At 34.8% G+C, this 24,679-nt stretch overlaps 1 protein-coding gene across 1 annotated transcript; it reads right to left on the bottom strand.

Moving 5' to 3' along the window:
• Positions 1-9,798: 9,798 nt before the first annotated feature.
• Positions 9,799-16,839, bottom strand: LOC131028095 (sugar transporter ERD6-like 6). The gene is made up of 18 exons (XM_057958323.2): positions 16,270-16,839; positions 14,710-14,772; positions 14,497-14,586; positions 14,283-14,342; positions 14,030-14,095; positions 13,849-13,914; positions 13,617-13,692; positions 13,456-13,520; positions 13,232-13,324; positions 12,776-12,856; positions 12,533-12,617; positions 11,935-11,981; positions 11,753-11,815; positions 11,589-11,648; positions 11,386-11,448; positions 11,101-11,160; positions 10,844-10,958; positions 9,799-10,433 (listed from the first exon to the last, which is right to left on the bottom strand). The coding sequence occupies exons 1-18, from the start codon at positions 16,471-16,473 to the stop codon at positions 10,306-10,308; spliced, it is 1,485 nt and encodes a 494-aa protein (XP_057814306.1). The 5' UTR covers positions 16,474-16,839; the 3' UTR covers positions 9,799-10,305.
• Between the last annotated feature and the right edge of the window lie 7,840 nt (positions 16,840-24,679).

Below are 24,679 nucleotides of genomic sequence, written 5' to 3'. Positions count from 1 at the left end.
TTTTCATTGATGGCAACATGTTCTGGCTTCATTCTTTGGTTTGGTTCTTCACCAGCAAAAACTTCATTGGCACCGAAAGATATCTTCACCAGTAGGAAGGATTCTATGGGTATTGGCATTGAAGGTCGACATGACTTCCAAACAGGGTACCAATATAGGAGGTCGACATCATTGGGAGATCTGACAATTGGTAATTCATTTTGTTATTTATGTATATATGTAATGAGCCGACTGTTGGCATTACATGAAGATTGCATTGATGAACTATAGTGTTGTCATTGATGTCAATAATAACTGGTAATGGAGTTGTATTGCAACCGGTAGTGATGCAGTTATGCAACCGGTAGTTGAGCAGTGAAGGAAACTGGTATTATTATTCAAGCAAAGTGATCAACCAATAACCATAACCTATTGATATGTCGAACCCTAACCGATGGAGCTTGGTGAATCGTTTATGATGATCTATGATCAAATGGTTATCAGAGATGGAGATGCCAGGTATGCATGATGCACGTGATGAGTTTCAAAGTGGTTTTGGCACATAGAGATAACTATTTTATCTTGGGAATGAGCATATGCATAGCATGAAGTGAATAACGCATGATGAGTTATAGGATCCAATGTGCAATGAGTCAGGAGCAGTCGAGGTTGTCTAGAGCAATGTGCAATTGATTGCTATATAATCCAATGGTCATGTTTGAATTGATATGTTTGTAATCTCTATGAGATCTTAGGTTTTGTGATGTGTTACCGACCTATTGTATTTCTTTATAAGGTCGATGAGTTATTTTGTAATAGTGTTGGCAATTTTGTTAAGTGTGGTAGTGAGACTATTGCCAAACTAGGAGTTCTGCAGAATGTTTTGAAGGTAGATAGAAGCATAGAAAAATCTGACTAAGCAAGGTAGTGCTATTACCAGATCAAGTAAAGACCTTATTGTTCTCTAACAATTACAATAGTTAAATCCCCTAACCGGGTAAGCTTTAACAAGCTTGGTGCTTTCTAAATCCTCTTACCAGGTGATCCATTAGTTTGGATTTCAAATCCTCTATCGAGGTTACTCCTAACAAGGTATTGTAGTCGATCCCTTAACCAGGTGGTCCTTAACCGGATCTGTTCTTAACAAGACATTTTTTGTAAAGCTTCTAACAAGGCTTGGCTCCTAATAGGGCAAACTTCAAAAGAGTTCAGAATACTTGTGGGTATTCATCCCCACCGTGGTTTTTCCCATTTGGGTTTCCACATCAAAAATCATTGTGTCAAGTGGTGAATGATTTTGTGATTATATGTTTTTGATATGGTTAATATGTTTAACTTGTAAAGCCACTTAGATATGTTTAGATGATCGGAAGTGATCTGAAATGAGCTATTACTAATGTTCGTAAAGTGGTTTGATGTTTTGATCAAATGGTATGTGGGTTTCACATATGTTACATTGTATCATTGATGTTTTAGTCAACCGGTAAGCTTGACAATGTAGTAACAATTTTTGTTATAGTGTTTAAACCGGTTAGTTCGGTGATTGATTTATGAGTTGGGATTAAGTTTGGTGAAAGTTTAGTTTGTTTTATATCTACTGATTCACCCCCCCCCCTCTCAGTAGTTGACCGGATCCTTATTAATTCATCATATCATCACCGACATGTATAATCATTTTGTAATTATCTATGTAGGCCAACATGAGTCATGAAGGATTGTAAGGGTAAATAGGTTAGTTGATTAGATCATTTTGTGATATGATTGTAATTATGGATAGGATTGAAATGATTGTAATAAGGATGTTATGTGATTAGATCAATAATGCGAAGGTTATTCTGGTAAGATTTTAGGGTTTTCAAAACTGGAACAGTCGGAGCTTGAACCAGAACTCAATCAGGCATAGTAGATGCATTGAATGAGTTCAGTCTTATGTTTTGTTATTCAAAGTGATTGTAGTCAGTGAGACTCTTTTGTGTTGAGTAGTGTGCTCTAGGCTATAAGCCTTCCTTCATGTGCAGGCCCCCATATTATGTAATATCTTTTCATATGGCCAGTGGACTGATATTGTGGGTCACAAATCCCACCGTGGTTTTTCCTCTTTGAGGTTTTCCACATATAAATTCTCTGTGTTATGGTGTTCATTTGTGTGATTGGTTCATTGATTGCTTCTTCTTTCAATTATATATGTACCGGTTGGTGAATGCATGTTATAATAAGGTTAAAATTGAACATTTTGGCAGAACACTTATTCACCCCCCCTCCCACTTCTCAGTGTTCTTGGATTCCAACAATATGTGTGTCATTCTTATAATCATAAGTTATTAACATTAAGTGATATATATGATATTGTGCAAACCATTTAAGAAGTGATGGGAGACAAGGATGAGAAAAACACTTGTCTTAAAATTACATAGTTATGAAATCTATATGTAATTCATATTATCATTTGTATGAAGGATACCATATGATTCATATGTTGAGTGAACTGCCATGGTAGTAATATAAGGAAGTACAAAGAGGGAGAACGGTGATGAGGTCCTCCTCTAGGTAGCCCACCTCATGGTAGTTGATTGATGGTCCCATGAGGCCAAGGGGGTGTAAGACAAAGTCCACCACTCTTGGACTTAAAGCTAAGGGGCATTTAGGACACCCTATTGTATCTTTCCAAACTCTATCATAATCGATTATTAACAAGGGGGTAAGGATGGAAGTGATGAAGGGGAATGGTGATAGGATACCTCACTAGGTAGCCAACCTCATGGTTGTTTGACCAATGGTCTCATGAGGCCAAGATGGCTCTAGATATCCCTTTTCCCTTGGGCCTAGGGTAGAGGGTCTCTTGGACACCTCATCAGTCCTCTTACTCACACTTTCTTATGATTGAGCTCCTATAGGGAGTTGGACCAAACCCTGGTTAAGTTATTTTATGCATAATTATCTTTCTTTAGAGATTCATATTATTAGTTCCAATGGTTTCCTAACCTATTGTAGGATCTCAATCAAGTACGCATCTTCTTCCATTTGTAGTTTTACATAAACTGGTGATTTAGGGCAAGAACTAGGGTTTTACAAAAAACGTAGCAGCATGTTTATTCTATGAGTGTTTCGAAAGTCATTTCATATTGGGAATCATTTTGAACATTCCATGATCATTGCTTGAGGACAAACAATCTTAAGTGGGTTGGATTGTAATGTCCCCACTTTGGAATAGAATTTAATAATAAATAATAATAATAATAATAATATTAAAATAGAAAAGAATAAATATTAAATTTAAATTTAAATATAAAATAATATAATTAAATTTAATTAAATTTAATTAAGTTAATGAATGGTCAAAAGACATGGAAGGAAAAGTTGTGACTCTCTCCAACGTGGGATATAATTTGGAGAAGAGAACCTCATTTTGAGGAGGGGATAATTTGGGAATCAGAAGTACAAATCTGATTTAAATAAGTGTAGATTTGATTGTGAAAGGTTGCATCCCTTTCAAAGGGCAGAAGTAATGAAGAGTTGCACACTTTCAAAGGGTGCAAATGGTGAAAGGGTGTATCTCTTGCCAAAGGGCATCCATAATGAGGTGTGGCCTCTCCCTCACATTGAGAGATATAAGGGAAAGAAGTTAAAAGCATCTAGTGAGATGATCATGGATCAGATCAAAACTATTATTAAGTTACAGGAATTGGTAGCCTCCTAGTAGGGGACATTACAAAAGCATTCTCATTACAAGCATTTAGGGTTTTCTAAAAAATACAAGGTAGAACTCTAGTTTGTATTTAGCTTATAGAAATCTTACAACACATAAGATTCAAGAGCACACACAGATTTTCAATTACAATATCGGCTATTTATCGAGGTGGAAATCACCAAAACAAGAGGGTTGACTAAGGAAAAACCATATATAGCCACATCAACACTATTTTTCAAATTGCACGTACAGTTGCATTTTTTTTCGTCAGAGCAGGCAGTTCCCAAGAAGTCTCAACATACAAGTGCAGATCCACTGACAGAAATTGATCCTAGTGTTCAGGGATCGGGGCACCCCATGCTTTTGTCTTCCAAGACCAGGGCACCCAATGCCTGGGTCCTTTGTGTTCAGTCTATATTTTCAAGACAATCTCAAAAACTAGATTCCCAGTTTGTAGCCCATCACAGGTTCTCATATTGGTCTTGTCAATTCAAGCTCAATTTGTTATCATAGGTGCACACCACAATTCAATTCTCATATATGTACTTGTTACATCAATTTCGTTCATCATTCAATTGACTATTATTACTATTTAGTTACTTTTGTTTAAATTATCATTGTAACTTTACATTGTCTCTACATTTTACATATTCCCTTTCATACCAGCAAAGGAATAGAAACCCTAGAAGTATCCCTTGACTCTCTTCCACAAGAGTTAGTCAAAGAGGATCACTCCTCTAGGTGCTTTCGTATTCCAATGATGAAAGTAGGGTTAGGTCCTAATACTACCTGATTCCATTTTCACCCTAAACTCTGTGTGTGTGTGTGTGTGTGTGCATATAATTAATTAATAAGATTATTTAATAGAGAAAAAATAATGATTACATAACTAAGGTACAATACCCACTCAAGTAATACCCTAGACAACAAGGTACACTGACCAACAACTGGCAGGCAAAGATGAGATGATCAAATCCTAAACCAAGGTGAAGACCAACTAGGAACACAACTTATCTCTCGGCTCAAGGTTTGATGGAAATTGAACTTTACCAAAGTCAGCAAACCTCTCCTTGATAATACTCTCCCTCTCTCCTAAGGGTGTTGTGTATCCTGCATCCACTTGGTTACATGAAAATCCAATTAGTCAAAACTTAACCATTATATCTGAATACATGAAACATCAATATCAACTCAACTTCCCCGTTCAATTTCTAATCATTAAGAGTTTTCATCCACGTGTGAAAGCAAATATAATGTCATTGAATAACCAATCATAAAAGCATCATAGGCATATTTCTAAAGTTGGAAAATAAGGACTCGATGGATTCAAAATTTTCTTAGATGCAAAAGTTTGAGTTCTACAATTTAATCATGTCAATTCACTTGTCCATTTTTCTAACTAGAGATTGGGACAAAACTTGATAATACTTGAGTCGAGATCCTCAATCACAATTGGTGTGAAACAATCAATTTTCAGAAGCAAGCACTAGGTTTGATCCTATACTTGCTCAAGTTTTGTTGGAGCAATTTGGCATTCAAAAAAGGGTTAAGTCTAATACACTCTAATCCTCAAAGCCTAGTTATTGCATTTCTAATCAAAACCTAACCCTAGATCATCTTTAATTTAAGGGTTTAATAGAAAACCCTACATTCAACTGCATGGGAAATTAGGACAAACATCAAGAGCCCAAATGATTTGTCTCGATTCCCAAGGAAAGATGGGAGAGACCTAAAAGGGTCCATGCAAAAAGAAGCTCGAAGGAAAAGAAAGAAAAGAACAAGATGTGCAAAAGGAACCCTAAAAGACTCTCTAAAACACAACAAACCGAAAAGAGAAGTAAACAAAAACCAAATCAACAAACCCTACCTCCATCCAAGCAAACACAACACCCCAATGTTTGAAAGATATCACTTGTATTCCAATCACCACTTCTTCACCTTACACAAATTATATGCACTACTAAAACACCACAAAAACACTCTAAGGTCTTGAAATGTTGAAGCAAAAGTGAAGAAAAGAACAATTGCCCTTTTATAAGAAATTGGGTTGATGTAACGGGGTGACCAACTACATTAAATGCAATCGATGATCAAGGGTTGGAGGCTAGGAAGACAACAATTAGAAGGCCCATAAGGGGCCAAGGATTGACAAATCGGGGATAGCATGTCACTAGACTATCATTGAACCCTCGACATCCAATCCCCAAAAAGGGAAGGAAGTTGGGGATCAAGGATGATGGTTCCAACTCGGGACCATCAATGCTCGAAGACCCTATGCCCACAGAAACAAAAAAAGAAGGAAATTCTAGTAGGGGTTCGAGATCGAGGGTGAAGGGTTCCCAAGTCAATTCAAGAGCTCATCGACCTCGAAGCCCAAAAATTGGAAAACAACAAAACAAGAGGGCAAGGGAAAGAAAGGAAAGGCAACTAAGGGGCAACTCCCTTAGAAAAAAAGAAAAGAAAAGAAAAGAAAGGGGCGTCCCTACTTGGCCAATTGGCAAAGTGGGGTGTGAGTTGTGGAGCACAAGTCCTAGTTACACTAAACTGCAATTGCTTTATATAGAAACCAATCGCCATAATCTTGAGGTGTATCATATTTGTCAAATTTGTTTAGAACTAAAACCTAAGATCATATTGTTTTTAGATGCTTTCCTTGCTATGAGATTAGGGGGGCAAATTCTCTTTACAAGCTTGTACATCTCTTATGGCATTCATCACTCACAAAAATAAAAGATTTATTTATTAATGCTTAACTCTTTTTCGTTTGAAAAATGTTTGCCAAAATCTGACCAAAGATTGTTTCGACAATTCTCTACACTTGAGGAATGTTTTTTTTATTTAATTTGTTTCTTCTCACAATTTAGTAAAATTGTAACCTTGTGACAATCTTAGAAACATAGCTAGACATATGTGATATCAAAGGATATAATTTGGTTTTTATACTTTCTCTTCAATACACATCTTTTACTTTTGTTCTTCCCAATTTGTTAGGGTTGAGCTTACACTCTTTTTTCCTTATTTTTCCTTGTGCTTTCATAATCTTGTAAAATTGTTTTATTTTTCCTTTGAACTTTTACAATCTTGGTGAAATTATTTTAACCTTTCATAAGCATTAATATCATATTATCTCCTAGGATTCAACTTACATGGTAGATATCTACCATATTTAACATCTATGATATCATTACCCAATCACTTTCATAAAAGCTAAGTCTATCTAAACATAGATCATAAAAATCAATGGCTTAAAAATGGAATGCCAAATTGTTGGTGTAAATAATTATTCATCATGGATATTATTACACTTACTTAAGTTTACTTAGGATAATGCATTTCATAGTAGTTTGGGTATGAGACACTTGGGTGTTTGTGCCACATTGGGATAGTGTGTGTAGGAGAAATTCCACCTTTTATGGTGTTGATCTTGTTGTTACACTCCACTCTTGTTGTTACACTCCACATTCAGTGGGTGATCCACCTCATGTGGACTATTATATTATTTCTCCTACCTACCCACACTATTTCCTACCTACCCTTGTTTCTTATTGAGCCACATGTCATGTTTGTGTGCTCACATATCCATCTAGCCTTGCCTATATAAGCAAGCTCATCTACATTGTATGTAACAACTATTGAATCATGTTATTGATCATTTTTCTATTGATGAGAATACAGTTTATTCTTGTCCCATATTATGTCTCTATTTTGTACATTTCATTGAGCTCTTGATCTTGGTAAAATCTCACACAAATGTTAACTCGGTCACGGGTTATGATTCATGAATAGTCCATTTTAAAGCTAGCCCTCTTGGAAGATGCCTCTTTGATACGAAATATTCCCTATAAAATCCTATTTATTTTTTAAGTTGTGGGCCTTCTAAGGCTAAAAGTGTGTTGTCTTTATCTTTGATACAAGGAACACGTTCTAAATGTAGAGAGAGATGCAATCAACTCCATTCGATCAAAGACAAGATTTTATCTTGTAGACAAAAAGTTAACCAGAGGAAAACTTCAAAAATGAAGCCCAATGTCATTTTGCCACTGTCAACTCGGGGTAGATCACAGAATAGATGCATGGAGCATGGAATATTTTCTTTATGTAGCATTAGATGCAATCAAAGCATTTTGTTAAACATATGGTTAACACAGGTCTGATAATTCAATGCCAAATAGTTGCAAGGAGCATGAAGAGTTTGCTTTGTGTAGCATGGGATGCAATCAAAGCATTTTGGTTAACATATGATCAAACCAGGCTGATTACTGAATGCCAAATGGATTCTAAGGAGAATGGTACATTTGTTTTATGTAGCATTAGATGCAATCAAGTTCTTCCGATAAACAATTTAGGACTGGAAGGCTTGAGTAATTTGATCGAGTGCCCCCTCCCCAAGGCATTTAACGCAAGAAGTATGAAACATTTGCTGAGGTCTTATCTTGCAGAGAATGTCAGCAAGCTTGAGAAATGAAATCTAAGCTCCTTTTGTACCATCATGACATGCTAGTGATTTGACATCCTCAAAATCTGAAAATTAAAGTGTATGCAAAATTTTGAAATTGGGTGAAGTGCAACCATTTCCATTTTTGCAGTTAATTTCATATGGAGTGAAGTCATGGAGAACCTTTCTGGGAGCTGGCAAACAATAAATTAAAAACTATTTGCCACAATCACAGTGTTTAAGACTCTGGTTCAATATTTCATATTATATTTTTTTAAGCTAGACACAATAAAACACTGATTTTGAAGGATCAGTAAATCCAGCTGTTCAATTGGCTCGTGAACTTGAATTAATAGTGCAAAGTGAAGACTAGAGTTACCCTGTCGACTAATATGGCAAAGTATGCTGTTTTTAAGTTTTAAATTATGAATACTTAGTTTTAACTGTTTTCAAAATACTCAACTTTCCCCTTGTGGAGGCTTTGCTTTTGGGTGGGGCTCTCGGGGCGTGGATGGCCAGCTTTTGGTGGTGGTGGCAGTTGGCAGGTTTTCCCAAACTGGCTCTGGCTATTTTGCCTGTTCGAGATGATCAAGATAAAGAGGAAGGTGAAGCTGCTGCTGATGAGGGGTGGTCTCTTCCTGACGTCATTCCCAACCCCACTGATGTATGGGGAAAATCGGATGACCAAGATCCCCTCCGCCGCCTTCCAGGATTGCTCTCGTCGCTTAAGAGACTGGTTTTTTATGTTTCTCTGCCATCCAGGATCTGCCCATAGGATTGTTATTTTGTTTAATTTGTACTGTGTTTTATGGGCGTTTATCTGCCATCCAGGATCTGCCCATAGGATTGTTATTTTGTTTATTTGGTACTCTGCTTTTTGGGCTCTGCCCGTGTGACTCTGATTCAATTTTCCCCATATGACTTGAGGGGTGACCTTGTCTCCCTCTATTTTTTTATTTATTTTTGAATATATTTAATATATTTTAAATTTATAGAAGGTGACCCATATATTCATAAATAAAAAGTAAAAATACTCAATTTTGTTTCAAATACGCTGAGGTTCCAAAGCTCGGAATTCTCACAGTTGTTCTCCAAACAATATCAATAGCCCTAAAAAGTCCATAAATTCATGTTTGAATACTAACAGAATATATAAGACCTTGCCATCCCAACTCTATGGTCCAAGATTCATTGATAGTGTCAGGCATCTTAGAGAGCCTCTTAAGTCATCGTCACCATGTTCTTATTGAACCATAAATGTAGATTAAACATATGAATTTCGGACAATTGTGTTAATGACCCTATATAATCAATCGGCCCAAAACTTTGAACTAACTTAATTCAGACTTACAGTGTACATTCAGGCAGACCGTCCAAGTTTGCCATTATATAAGATAATTAATTTGCAAAACTTATACATTAAAGCAATAATTTCTTAGATGTAAGAAAGCCAACAACACTTCTAGATCAAGGTAATAATTTATGAGATACAGGAAAGACAACAAAACATCATGATGTCTTTCCATATTAATACAGACTTATTAAAGCTTAATCTTACACAGTTTATAGATTTAAGAGAAAAAATTGGTACAAAAATTGTGCATAAAGAAGAAATCTATGAAAGCTACCAATTTCTTTCTACACCTCATTACGATTATAAAATTTCACTCCACTATTATGAATTGCTACAAAAAAGTAATATACAATCATAAATATCATGAATTAATAATGCTTACACATGAGAAAAATTAAAACTAAAACATTTTGAGACAAATTTTTACCAACGGTGGAGTGGTACATACAATCTTGAACTCATTTTCTCCGTGCAGTATGGAACTCTTATTGACAACACAATTGATGAATTTAAATCGTTTCTACAATCTACATGCAAATCCTTGCACGGAAGCTCCAGAGGATGCAAAGATTTGATATGTGCTATAATAAATACCTTTCACCACATAAAACAGGCCCGTTGCTGAAGAAAAGTGATCGGATAATCACCTTCTTAATCATGCTATTTTGCATTAGCATTTGACTTATATGTGCATCTTCAAAAACAAAATTGGCCTCAAAGAAACCTTTTGAATGTGCTAAACCTTCCAATAGCTCTCTTTGAAGCAGCTGACAGTAAGAGATGATTATAGAATACAACTCCTTCAGCAATAAGATCTTAAAAGAATGGTAACCACTAACCAGATCAATTTCATTCTCGGAAAGATTCTCGGAATGATGATTGGATTTCTTCTAGACCTTGGCCTTTAGTTTCAGGTACCCACAATGCCACAAATATCAGAGTAAAAAGACACACACCAGCATAAATCCAAAAAGTCCCTGTTCAAAGATACAGAAATACCTTTTAGTTGCATTGTATTAAAAAAGTCACGGTCAATTTCTAAATTCACAACTTTAATAGAGCATCCCTTTTGAGATTGGACAAATTCATCCTTACATACTAGCTCAACATGCACATGAAAATCACAAACATCATCATTTTTATACAAATCTTGAAAACCATATTCTTAAGAACAATAGGTTCAAAACATATATTCCTATTTTATAAAGGCAGGAAGATCCAGCAATCATTAATAATCATGGAAGAACTTCCTTGAAGTTACTGAGTTTGGCTCCAAAGTTCTAACCAATAAGCTAATCATGAAATCCCAAACAAATCAACAAAAGTTCCCTGAGACACAAATAAAATCTCGCAGACCCCAAAATTGGTCTTAAAGTTGAAAAGCTACCTGCAGCACTCCATAGTAGAAGCAGATTGATTGTCATGGTCACTGCAAAAGATGACAACCAGTTTGCCAAAGTCGCAACACTACCACCAACACCTTTTACATTAGGAGGAAGTATCTGCATTAGGAGAAGGCAGAAGATCAGTTGCAAGATTCATGAAGTAGCACAGATTCCTGATACCTAAAAGAATAGCTTAATGCAATAAAACCATGAGATAATTTCACCAATCTTTAGCTTGAATCAGAGGATGTATATTTACCTCTGACATGAGAACCCATGGGATGGCTCCTATACCAAGAGAGAAGGAAATTATGTAGAACTGTAATGAAATAAAAACTTTTAGTCAATTCATTTGAACTTGGAAGGATTTTGGAGTCTTAAATTTCTATTTGTCCATTAAACCAGGAATACCTACTAGATTAGCATTCTGGCTTAATTATTTATATTAAAGTACTGGTGCAAGCTTTCTATTATTGCCTCCCCAATCTCTGTGAGGTTTCAGTTGATATTAGTCTTAGAAGCTTCTATAAAATCAATCTCTTACCAACAGACCAAATAAGGCCAAAACACTGAAAAATGTTTGATAAGAATCTCCCGACACATGGCTCTGCAATTTATAAAAATAAGGAACAATTTTAGCTTCAAGGAACCCTTCAGATATTAGTTTTGACACTTTCTCCATTTTCCCTTTAGACAGCTAAACAATTCTTCAAGAACTATACATGGCAGATGACATCAGGATATTACCTTCAAGAAAAATGCAAGACCCACAAGGAAAATGCAGAAAGTCATTCCAGCAGATGATATCTGTTAAAAGAAAAATAACTGTGTGAATTGTAATGATTGAATCTTATTTTTACTACACAGACCTGTTATTAGCTGCAGCATCTGGGCATGTTATAGTTACTTACCATGAGGAGGACACGCCGACCAGCTTTGTCCATCAACCATGTAGTTACAGCAGTCATGATGACCTGCAAAATGGGAAGAGAAAACACTATAGAACTCAAAGGCTTCGCACTAATAATTAAACTGATAGAAAATTTCAAACTAAAGGTATGAAACTTAAAACTTCAGTAAGCAAGTCAGAGACCTGGATGGCACCAAGTCCAAGGGTTGCAACATTGCCAGATGAAATTCCTGTGAGATAAAGGAAATCAAGTTCAAATCTGTGCACAATGTTGAATCACATATTTTTGTTTCATGCTTCATATCATCTAACATATAATAGAAATCTCATAAAGCTACAATCTTTATCACAATTTGTCAAACCAGAGGAGCTAATCAATTATATTGAACTTTTAAAATGCACTCAAAATCAATAGTATGCAAGATCATTCTGTGATTACAAAACTTCAGTCAATTAGAATTCTCTACTTCACTCAATTAACATTCTCTTGAAATTCCACCTAGCGAATTGTGATTAAAAAGTTAAACATTTTTGCAATGTTTAAACACTTTTATATATTATATGGAAAATTTTGCTGATCTTAACCAGTTTATAATCCTGATAATATTTTCATTTTGTTTACGGAAATGTTTGGAAATTTTATTTAAACTATCCAATTGATAAATTTTAGACAGTAATTTTTATTTCTTATACATCATACCTAAATAGATAAAAATAAAAAATCCATGCTCCTGATTGAACTTTTAAAGAAAAGTATGCTAGATATATAGAAAGGACATACCTGCAGATTTGAAAATGGAGGTACTGTAGAACATAATACCATTAACTCCACTCAATTGCTGCAATAGCAGCAACCCAATTCCTATCTGCAATAAAATATTGCTTGAAATGGTTGAAAAAAATCAAGAATCATAAATTCATTTTCCTAGAAGTTGTAGGCCATAAAGATGCATTGTTTTAAAAAGAGAAAAGCATAGTGCTGTAGATTGGATTTCGATTGCCAAAGGCATGGCATAAAACTTACAACCAGAGGGTATAAATATCGCATCTCACGGAGTTCAGACAAACCGATTTGACTTTCCTGATTGTCCAACTCCACTGCACTCTATAATGTGGCAAGACTCTGCATTAGTTACAAGCATAGTGCATTTTGAAAAAGGAATTGCTGTTCCCTTACTGTGATTTAAATTTTACAAAGACAGAGTAATGGAACTCAGCCAAAGACCACAGAAGGCTTTTACAAATAATTAGTCTACTAACAATATCAATGATTAATCAGACTTAAAAACAAATGGATAAGGAAGAAACAGAGGGAATATTTAGCACTAACAGTAGAGTTGAATGATTTAAAACGCTGTAGGAGCTCTAAAAGTAATGGAATGAAAAGAACTCTCTGTTTGGAAAACAGATAGACAAAGTGAAGAAAGATGTATATGGAACAAAAAGCTTTAAAAGCCTTGTATCCGTATCAGAACATTACCTTAATTTCAGCTTCTTCAACTGTTACATCAGTTTCATACCCACGAAGAGTCTGTAATGCACCTTCAAAAGCTGCATTCATGCCTGTCTTAGCCTGTTCCCCACATGAACATATGTTCAATAAGATAATAAAATACAAAATGTTGCATATGTAAGTCTAACCAAGTATTTTAGGTTTAAGACTTAAACCACTGATTGTTAGTCTTTAACTTCTTGATTGCTCACCAGCCATCTTGGTGATTCTGGGATAAAGAATAGCCCAAGAATCAGAAGGGCACAAGGAGTTACACCTGCATCACCGTTCAAAACTGTCAGATCACAATTTCTTCGGAGACCACCATGAACTTCAACCACTTAAAGTAAGATTTTCTTCGCTGATTACATACCTATAATTGCCAGAGGTCTCCATGGTACAAAAAGTCCAAAGAGATATGCCAGCATTATGCCAATTGTAACAGAAAGCTGTTTCATAGGAAGGATTCTTCAGCCAATTTTAGGTTATTGCTAAGACTGCCTAAATCTCTGGCCATCAAATATATCACTGGCATGTATTTCTCCTCTGAAAACCATGTTGAGATAATAATTTTAAGGGAAAATCAAGTGATGGAAGAAGCTTACCTGATTTACAGCACCAAGAGAACCCCGCAATTGCTTTGGAGCTGTTTCAGCAATATATACAGGTACCTGAATTTACCATGGTGTATGGAGAGAATCAGATTCATGATAACATAAATAGATTACCTGCCATGACAAACCTTTCATAAAAAGTATAGGTGTGTAGATAAGTTGATAAGCTTACTGTGAATGATATCACTCCCACACCAAAGCCTGTCAATAATCTACCCACATACAACAATGCAGCATTCTGCATACAAGTAAAAAGGAACAAGAGTGAATGAAATTTATGCTTGCAGTTGCTGTTTAAAGCTACCTTCTTCCAAAATCATTTCAAATTCTGCCTTCACAAACATATATTGTCAATATATTTACAACTTTTCATTTTCAACCTGGCCAATTTAAGTTCCATACAGATTTTAATGGAGATAACTTACATTTGCAAAAGCAATGGTGAGCCATCCTGCAATATTTGGGATGGCTGCTACTATTAGTGCCTGTATAGAACAGCAAGACCCAAGCTTTGTAAAGAGACTCTACTTCACAATATGAAATTACTTAAAGAATTGATGAGTTTTAGTCAATAAATTATTGCAGCAATATAAATTTAGAGCATCACTGATAGAGACATAAGATGTCAGAAACACTCACCCCTTTCCGTCCAATGTAATCAGCAATTTGCCCACTTACTATGGCTCCAACCATCGCACCAACATTGGATAGAGAACCGAATAAAGAGTACTGCAGTTAATTAAGTATGAGAGCAAGCTATACACATAAGTTCATATTCACCCAAACGATACTATGTCCCAAATAGAGAAAAGATTTAATAGTATGCTAGAAATCGGAATCAAGATACAAAACCTGGGAGACTGTGAGGCTAAGATCACTTGTGATTTTATCTTGAGCAGGTGATGAATATCCATTCTGAAGCAAGGCAACATCATTAGTATCTAAAAGGACTAATACAAGTAAACATGAAAACTGCGTGCATGCCTACAAGAACAATGACAGCTAGTCCATTGAAAATTTATAAATGTAATAAATCTAAGGCAACAAAACATAAAGGCTTGGAAACTAGAGACACACACACATATGTGTATGCGTCTGTGCACACGAACGCTCCAGGAAACACCCATCAGTATCTAGGCCTATGTCAAAAGAACTAAAAAGAGTAGCTATGGAACTAAGGATATAGTGAGAAGAATAACCTTCTAAATCTTATATTTATTCGCCTAAACAGAACAAAATTACCTCGATGAGGAAATCTGAATATAAAAGAGACACATAATTAGCAAATACAGACTCATTTCTCATCATGGTAGCAATAGAAACAGGAAGATGGAAAAATAAAAACAGAGAAAAATGCCTATGTGATGCTACATTACGGCAGAAGGACTTACTACTCATGAAAATCTGAACAGCTTATACAGGTTACTAAGTTTGCTATCTAAGGAAGTGGCAGTTATATCAAGGATGTATTTGAACATTGGAAAAAAGACACTAAGAAGAGTCACGGTGATTCTAGCACAGCCTTGAGGTAAATGGCAGCTAACCTACAACAGATCTTAATGTAAATATTTATTTTCACAGCTTTTCTTTTTCCCATCCCTAAGAATTTGAAGGATCTCCTGTGGACTCACATATATATGTGCGTACGCTAAAAAGGTGAGGCTAGTAGTAGATTCTTATGGTAATCAGTTCAACGTATGAAATCCCTTGAAGAAGCTCACATGGAGATTGTTTTCAATTCACCTTATATATTGATAAAAAATGATGAAACAATCGGTTTGGACATCACGACCATCCGCGTTCAGGCAAATATCATAAGATGTTTAGTCCTAATACAGATTCATTAGCCTCTGTTTGATTGCCTTGATGCGAAATTTCATGTACTTGTTTGTGATCAAGGTCTTTAGGGCATGTTTGTCTGGCATCTGCAACACCTATAAGAGATGTCTGTAAGGGTGTTACTGTTGAGTTCACCAAGCCTGATTCGAGGGTCTTGATTTAAGATTTTATAAACTTGTTGGTGACTGCAATACTGATATCATCATTATAAAGTTAAAAAGATGCTCTGTTTCGACCTTTGTCTTTTTCACCCTCTCTTATCTACATCAATCTGGGGACCAAATAATCCAGTCAGTCAATCTGGGCAATACAGTTCCAGATTGAACAATCAACCCAGTTGGGCATAGATTCTTACAGTATATGCATATAATTAAAAAAGTTGTCCGATAAAAAATAGAAAAGCAACATTTCAATCAGATTCATTGATGCTGCAGTAAAGTTATGGATTTCGTACACAGGGTACCCAAAACAAATCAATGCGGCAATAAGCCTATTTGGGCAATGAAAATCCAAGATAATTCATTGCACTGCATATGAAAACTGCCAGTAAGGCATACCAAAAGGAAAACTTACTGTATATCCAAACTGCACAGGCCCCAAGGCTACAACCATTGTACAGAAGATAGCAGTGGCAGTACTCCCTCTGAACATCTCAGATCCCCTGTAACTGGACATGCCTCTCTCAGGCAATAAAAGAGGCCGCGAACTCCCTCTCTCGGGCACCAAAAGAGGCCGCTTTCCATCCATTCCATTCTCCGCTTCATCACTGTAATCCATATCCTCCCCTGAATTATCACTTACAGACAAGCTTCAATTTAATGGAAACCTTCACTGTGAACCACGAATGTCTGTTTGTATTGCCAAATGGCAGAAATCTGCTCAGAAATCAAATACCCAACTCTAAATTTTGCCTCTGCACAGAAATCAAAATTTGTGGGGATTTAAACAACCAAATTAGTGTCAAAACTACGAAACAGCTGGCTAAGTTTATCCAAACTGTCTTCCAAATCAGCAACTGAACGAAAATCTGAGGCGATGGGTGTATACAAATAGAGATCAAATTGATCTGCAGCCTTTGTATTATTTATTATTAAATTATTCTGGTGTATACTTTGTGTGTATATCTCAACTCCTTGCGTGCCAGAAGGAGCTTTCCTCCGTTAAGTTGACTATAAATTTTAGAGTTAATTGACGGAATGTTGGCTATATTTGATGATTAAATTTTTACTGTTAAGTGCACACCAACTTGTCCCCATTTGCACGTGCCTTAAACCAGATTTTGTTGTCCAATAAGTTTTGAATGTTTTTTACCGCTGTAACAAATAATTTATAAAACATTTATTTATTTATTTTTAATAAATAAATTTTATTAAAGGTGGTCCTTTTGGTCCCCCTCGCTTTCTATTTTGGATCTTCCTATAGAAGGTCAAACAAAAGTTTAAAATTATTTCCTTGAATGTTAGGTGGTCCATTTTTTTTTTGTGAGGCTCAAGCTAGAGATTGCTAGATAGTATAGTCACACCCCCATACAAGCTAGAAAATTGTGATCTAAATGTTCTATCTGTGATGTTGGTTATAGTTTTCCGTTTTTTATTGAAGGTATATTTATATGATTAGATCTTTTGTCTAGAGATTGTAGATCTTTAAATTGTTAAGAAAAATTTCAATGGGAGTTTGGTTACATAGTATTATGTTGTTTTCTTGAAGGTATATTTATATCGTTAGATCTTTTATCTAGAGTTTGTAGATCTTTTAGTTGTTAAGAAAGACCTAGTTTAAAAGAAATGTATTTTTCATTGTAACTTTATTTGCATAATTATTATTGTTATAAGATATTTTGTTCTCTAGTGAAGGTACATTAATATGTGTGCACTATTTGTGTAGAATTTGTCGATGCCTTCTAGTTATGAAAACAAACTAATTAAAAAGAGAACTTTTGAATGCATTGAAAGGGTGTACTATTTGTTCTTTCAAACATTTTAAAAAATATTTATGAATTACGGTTATGAAAGTAGCATAACTATATTATTAATGGGCATATGAAATTATTGTTTTATAGTTCATTATTTGTTTTTGAGTAAATTGGTAAGGTCATAAAAGTTTATAGTAAAAAAGAAACTTTTAAATTTTTAAACACTTTTCAACTTAGTATAGCCACATCCCATACAAGTTAGACAACTGTTATCTAAATTTTCTCTCTCAGAGAGATTACTCTAATTGTGGAAGGTTGGTTGCAGTTTTCCATTTTTTTTATTGAAGGTATATTTATATGATTAGATTTTTTGTGTAGAGCTTGTAGATCTTTAAGTTTTTAAGAAAAATCTCAATGGAAGGGAGATTACTCTAATTGTGGAAGGTTGGTTGCAGTTTTCCATTTTTTTTATTGAAGTTATATTTATATGATTAGATTTTTTGTGTAGAGCTTGTAGATCTTTAAGTTTTTAAGAAAAATCTCAATGGAAGGGAGATTACTCTAATTGTGGAAGGTTGGTTGCAGTTTTCCTTTTTTTTTATTGAAGGTATATTTATATGATTAGATTTTTTGTGTAGAGCTTGTAGATCTTTAAGTTTTTAAGAAAAATCTCAATGGAAGGGAGATTACTCTAATTGTGGAAGGTTGGTTGTAGTTTTCCATTTTTTTTATTGAAGGTATATTTATATGATTAGATTTTTTGTGTAGAGCTTGTAGATCTTTAAGTTTTTAAGAAAAATCTCAATGGAAGTTTGGTTACAGTATTATGTTGTTTTCTTGAAGGTATATTTATATGATTAGATCTTTTGTCTAGAGTTTGTAGATCTTATAGTTGTTAAGAAAGATCTAGTCTAAAAGAAGTGTGTTTTCCATTGTAACTTTATTTATATATTTATTCTTGCAATAGGATACTTTGTTCTAAGTGAAGGCGCATTAACATGTGTGTACTCTTTGTGTGGAATTTTTCAATGCCTTCTAGTTATGGAAAAAAAATCTAGTCAAAAAGATAACTTTTGAGTGTATTGAAAGGGTGTACTATTTATTCTTTCAAACATTTTAAAACATATTTATGAATTAAGGTTTTGAAAGTAACATAACTTATTGTTAATGGGGCATATGAAATTGTTATTTTATAGTTCATTATTGTTTTTGAGTAAACTTGGTGAAGTCATAATCAAAGGACCACGTTATATTATTAAAAGTTTATAGTAAAAAAAGATACTTTTTAAATTTTTTAACACTTTTCAACTTATATATTTTCATAATATGTTACAATTCTTTTTGTATAAAAAAAATGACTTAAAATTTATTTGAGTATTTTTAAATATGGATATCTATTAAATAGTTTTAAAATGGAGAGTGAGTGGAATTCTAGTGCAAAGGATGGAAAAAAATATTTTTGAAGGGGTTGGAGGGTTGATGTTTCTTCTATTGTTCATGATGATATTATTGAACTAGAAAAGACAAATCCAATTGGTAGATTTATGAGAACAAAATAGGAAAGGTAGGATATAAAAGATTCAATCTCCACAATTGGAAAGATGAACTAGTTGTGAATTTCCTCCCTAAGGGGTTTCTCTATTGTTGTGTTCAAATTAGAAGCATGAAGAGATAAAATTTTGATGGAAGAAGATTGGAAGTTGAACAAATCTCATTTATACCTATAGAAGTGGGTTCCTGATTTTAATCCCATGACCGCCACACCCACAGAAGGACCAATATGGATTATGTTATATGATTTTTCATTTGAGTACTAGTTTAGTGAATGTTTGTTAAAGATTGAAAATTCCATCAAGGAAACCCTAGATGTTGATTTGTGAAATGGTGAAATACTAATCTATGACTAAATTCAACTATTAACAATCAAGGAAATCCTAACATCTATCAAACTTCTCACAAGCATGAGCATTTGGGTCCAAAAGGTAGAAGACGAGTCAACATAAATCTTTTGTTCAAAATGTATAAGAAGGGATTATTTTGAAGCATCATGTCATTAGCACTTTTTGAAAGTATAAATGTGTTGGAGATCCACAAACATAATCTAGCAAGAAGACATAAACAAAGTAGAGCAGGAAATTGTGGGGAATCCCCCATCCTCCCCCAATACACTTATGCCACAACAAATGGCCTTAGTTTTATATGTAGATAAAGATGAGAATGATATTGAAGACAACAAAGAAGAGTCATAGTCATAGAATGATGAAGATGTGGATACAATCAATATAGTGGATCCCAAAAGAATTAGTCAATTTACATCCAGATTACCCAACTTCAACCTTAACTTAATAGTCACAAAGAAATGTCTTGAATCAAAAAAGAAACAAAGGGAGGAAAAAGTGTTAAATCAAGATAAAGATTCAATTAAATCTTATCTATTGATGTCTAAGGGAGGTGTCCGCTCTCTTGGAGGGTAATGAAGATTTTAACATGGAATGTTATGGTCTTAAACACCCCTAACAAGAGGCACATGAGCAAGTGTCAAATGTATTACCAATTGATAAACATAGCAATATTGCAAGAGAGCAAACTAAACAAGACCAAATCAAACAATTTTATTAAACATTATAGAGGATGGGTTGGCTTCTTCATGGAGGAAAGTAAATCTACCAAGGGTGTAGGGATTTCATGGAAATATAGGAAAGTTTCTATGGAACCACAACTCCAACTAGATCTTGGCCAAGGTACATGATTTATGTATAGATATATTTTTTTTAAATTTCAATGTTAATGGCCCCTCCATACCAGAGGACCAAAGACTAGTATGTGAAGATTTAAGAGAAAACTTTATGAAAGTAAACCATGAAAATCTTGTGGTCGGGCAATACTTCAATACAATACTAAACACAAATAATAAATTGGTGCCTCGGATAAGATATTATAGTCACAAAGAGATTTTATAGACTTTATCAATCATTTCAACCTTACCAACATTGTCTCATCCAATAGGGAATTCACATGGAACAATAGAAGGGTGGGATTCAAAAATATTGCATAACAGCTTGATTAGTTTCTATCATCAACAACATGGTTACACCTTCCTGTTGGCTTGATGATGATTGTAATGATTAACTTCATCATATGTTGTCATTGATGAAACACATACACACACATATGTTCATATTGTCTACCGATGTGACTTCAAAATTGTTTATACTACAAGCAGTATGCTAGAGGTTTATATATAACCAGTACATGATGACAACCGGTATATGCATGAAGACAACTAGTGGAGATTCATAACTCGACATCGACATGAAGATCCAATGGAGACTTTCACAGGAGCATCAAAGGTTAAATGGTTTATATGCTTAACTCCAACCGGTACTCGTTAATTATGTGATGAGTTATCCTCATCGACAATTTTTGGCGGTATTTTTATGATGAGTTATGATTGTTTGACCAGATACACTACACCTAGGAAATTGTGTTATGATTTCTAGAGGCCGGCATGAAATCTTAATGTCTATATATTGACATCACAATGAAATATTTTAATGTGGAAATGAGAAGCAAAGGAGATATGTTATGTACGAAGGCAGAAGAATTAAGTTGCAGAGTATGCTGGTAAATAAGTGTTGAGTGCGCAAAAGAGGATCGATACAAGCAAGTTGTGATATTACTAGATCACACTACCTGTTGTTTTCAAATCACTGCAACAGTCAAATCCCCTAACCAAGTAAGCTCTAACAAGGTGATCCATTAGTTTGGATTTAGAAATCCTCTACCGCAGTTACTCCTAACATAGTACTACCTTTTATAGGATATAGCTTTTAACTAAGCTTTGGGATCTTTAACAGGATCCGCTCCTAGCAAAGCACTTTGTAGACCCTAACTAATCAATTATCTATTTATGCAGATAGTTAACTTGTGAGTTCCATCTCACTATGGTTTTTCCCATTTGGGTTTTCCATGTATAAACACTTGTGTTATGGTGGACGTCTTACTTGTTGTGGATGCTTTTATATCATTTTGGATTGCATGTGTAGACACCTAAAAATAATTATTTTAATTATTTTTAATTCCTCACATAATTAATTAATTAATTAATTATGTTAATTAAAATTCTTCTCAATATTAATTAAATATAATTAATATTGTCACTATAGCATATGATTGATTTATTTAATAAATCAATCCCTTTCGTTATTCTTCTAAAAAATCAAATCCTCACAAATCTTCCTCTTAGCTAATTAATTTCAATTAATTAGTTAACCTACATGATTCCTACAAATCATTTTCTTAATTCATCATTAACCTAATAAATTCTTCTAGAAACTCCCTAAACTCACTTAACATTATTCTTCTAATTTTTTATTCCCTCCACTCATTCTCTCCTAGTCAAATTCTCCTACAAATATAAATCCCACCTAACATTTCCTCTAATCCCCCTCCTAATGAGTTGTTAATGGCTAATCATCATGATTAGCCACAAAGTCAACTCTTTGTCCTTTCATCCAGCCACTAGCTTTAAATGCTCTTTTTCTAGATGAATATAAGATTTTTGAAATCTCACATTCCTCTAGGCATTTCCCTCTCCCAAGGAATTTTTAATTCCTTTTTATTCTTCTAATCCCCATAATATCCATTTTTGGAGAATTTTTAATTCCTCCAATGCATCTTGTAAAGTGTGGAGATACGAAATGCCTTTAGGGCATATTTCTTGGTCTCCACACCCACTCTTGGAGCTTGTGTGAGCTCACAAGTAAATCATAGCCCTTCATCTTGAATTCATCCTAGTCATTCGTTTTCCTCTCCTCTTCCTATAAAATAGGGCTCCATCCCTTCATTCAGAACATCTTGAAATTCAGTAAGCTTATGCTGCCCTTTTGAGCCCAGGAAATCATCTTGGCAACTTGATCATCTCATCCTTATCATTTGTGCACAATATTAGAGAGCCATCCACATCCAGCAATCAAAGGAGCACATCAAGTGGAGCATTATCAAGGGCCGCCTTCACTTCATCAAGCTCAATCTGAAGGAGAAGGTAAAATAGCAAGGTGAAATGGTCTTTTTATGATATTTTAGCATTCTGTATGTTTATTTCGTTATGTTTTGATCAGTTTACCTTTCAAATCTTTTTTCCCCTCTTCAGCATGCATATTGTTTAATAAACTTGTTAAGTATATCTACCGGTTAGTATTTAAAGTAGTTTTATTTTTGGTGTCACTGATTCACCCCCCCTCTCTCGGTGCTTTTCAAGTCCATCAATTGGTATCAGAGCCTAACTTCTTTAAATCCTAATCACTTGGAAGGAAGCCTTGAAGCCACCATGGGGGACATGAGCTACTTTGAGATGGCTAGAGAGCTTGAAGCTAGTAGAAATGATCTTGAAACCCTAAGGGTCAAACTAAAAGCTTCACAAGTCAAAAGGAGAGAACTAACTGAACAACTATTGGAAATATCTAATAATAGTTCTTCAGATGAGGCCAATATTGATGCTTTAGCTGAGGAAGTTGAAAAGTTAAATGGTGAAAAGCTAAATCTGGGGAGAGAGCTAGAAAGTTTAACTATCTGCATGAGTCAAGAACTGGAAGCCAGGAGGACAGCTGGAGATCTTATCAAGGAAATAGATCATGAGATTGCCAAGATCAAGAGAGAAAATGTCACTGTGCATGAGCATTTGAATGCAGAAAGAGAAGAAAAAGAGAACTTATAGCTAGATCTTGAATTAGCATCATCTCTAAGAGAGAACCTGTAAAAACATAATGAAGATCTTACCTGGTAGCTCACCAAAGCGAATGAGAAACTAGAAAAGTTCAACAAAAGTTCTACCTTGCTAGATGAACAAATCCAATCACAAAGGATGAAAGATGATACCTCTGGACTTGGTTTTAACACATCTGATAAAGGAGAATCTTTTGGTACAAAGAGCAACATTCATAAGGCCAAAAATCCCATTGGTAAGAAGGTTTTCAAACCCGTTTGCTTTGTTTATCTTAAATCTAGTCACAATACAAATGTTTGTAGAGATAAACCCAATGGAAATGCAAGCTACAATACTAATGCTAGGTATGTGTCCAAGAAATTTGAAGGTCATTGATTTACATGCAAATTGTATGGACATAGATCAGTTGAATGCAGATATGGAGCAAATAATCTTGTACCTCACATGCATCTAAGACCAAATAGCAATTGGATGAGAAATTATAATAACTAGGGTAACATGAACTGGCAAAGACCCTACAACAACCGGTTTAGTCCATTTGAGATGGAAAAGGTAACAAATGTCATTTGCACCATTTGTAACAACTTTGGTCATGTGGATATGAATTGCAGAAGAAGAGCTAGGAGAGGTAATGCAGGACCTTGGAGATCATCTAGTATAGCCTTTTATCATTGTCATAAATTGGGACACATGGCAAAATTTTGTAGATTCAGAAAGAGAAAATCGGTTAACCCTTCTAAAGATTAGAAAGGCAAGAAAAAGGTTAATATTGAAGAAACCAGAGAAGAAATGAATCGAATATGGAAAAAGAAGAGTGATGATTCACCTGGAGAAGAAATTACTCCTTCACCAAGTGTGGAGAATCTTGCACCGGTGAATTAAGTCTTTTGAATAAGGCTATGGGGAGCATAACGATAAATCTACCTCTGGACCCCTTGAAATGAATGAGCAGCAAGAGAATTTGATTGCATGAAATTTTGATAACTTTCTGTCAATTAGTTATCAACCGGTTTTACATCTATGTATCTTTGAGAGGTGTAATTAGGGTTTGTAACCCTAACGGGTGAGCATTTATTGCAGTAGGTAAAAAGGATAAAAGCGATTTTTCACTTTATTTATTACCCTAATGCTTTTGAGAAAGAATTTTTTAGTGCTTGTAGAGCTAAGAAAAGATTATTAGTTGATTTCAGTCGAAGCTGTATTGTGATTTGATTGATCAAGCTAATTTGAAGGTTGGTGAAGATCGAGCTAGTGTGCACTTGAATACTCAACCAGTAAATGAGGCAACCCATGTGAAATAAGGTATTTCTTTGAAAATCTTCTTCGAAATCTAGTTTATCCAGAAT

This window comes from Cryptomeria japonica, chromosome 4, assembly GCF_030272615.1.
Source record: "Cryptomeria japonica chromosome 4, Sugi_1.0, whole genome shotgun sequence".
NCBI lineage: Eukaryota > Viridiplantae > Streptophyta > Pinopsida > Cupressales > Cupressaceae > Cryptomeria > Cryptomeria japonica.
Note: the sequence above shows the minus strand (reverse complement) of the source record. Positions and strands in the feature narration are given on the sequence as shown.

Coding starts and splice junctions, on each gene's coding strand:
- LOC131028095 (XM_057958323.2), bottom strand. CDS start 16,473: ATGGATTACAGTGATGAAGCGGAGAATGGAATGGATGGAAAGCGGCCT. Junction 11,449..11,588: donor GTCTTGCATTTTTCTTGAAG/GTAATATCCTGA, acceptor TATAAATTGCAG/AGCCATGTGTCGGGAGATTC. Junction 10,959..11,100: donor CATGGGTTCTCATGTCAGAG/GTAAATATACAT, acceptor CTCCTAATGCAG/ATACTTCCTCCTAATGTAAA.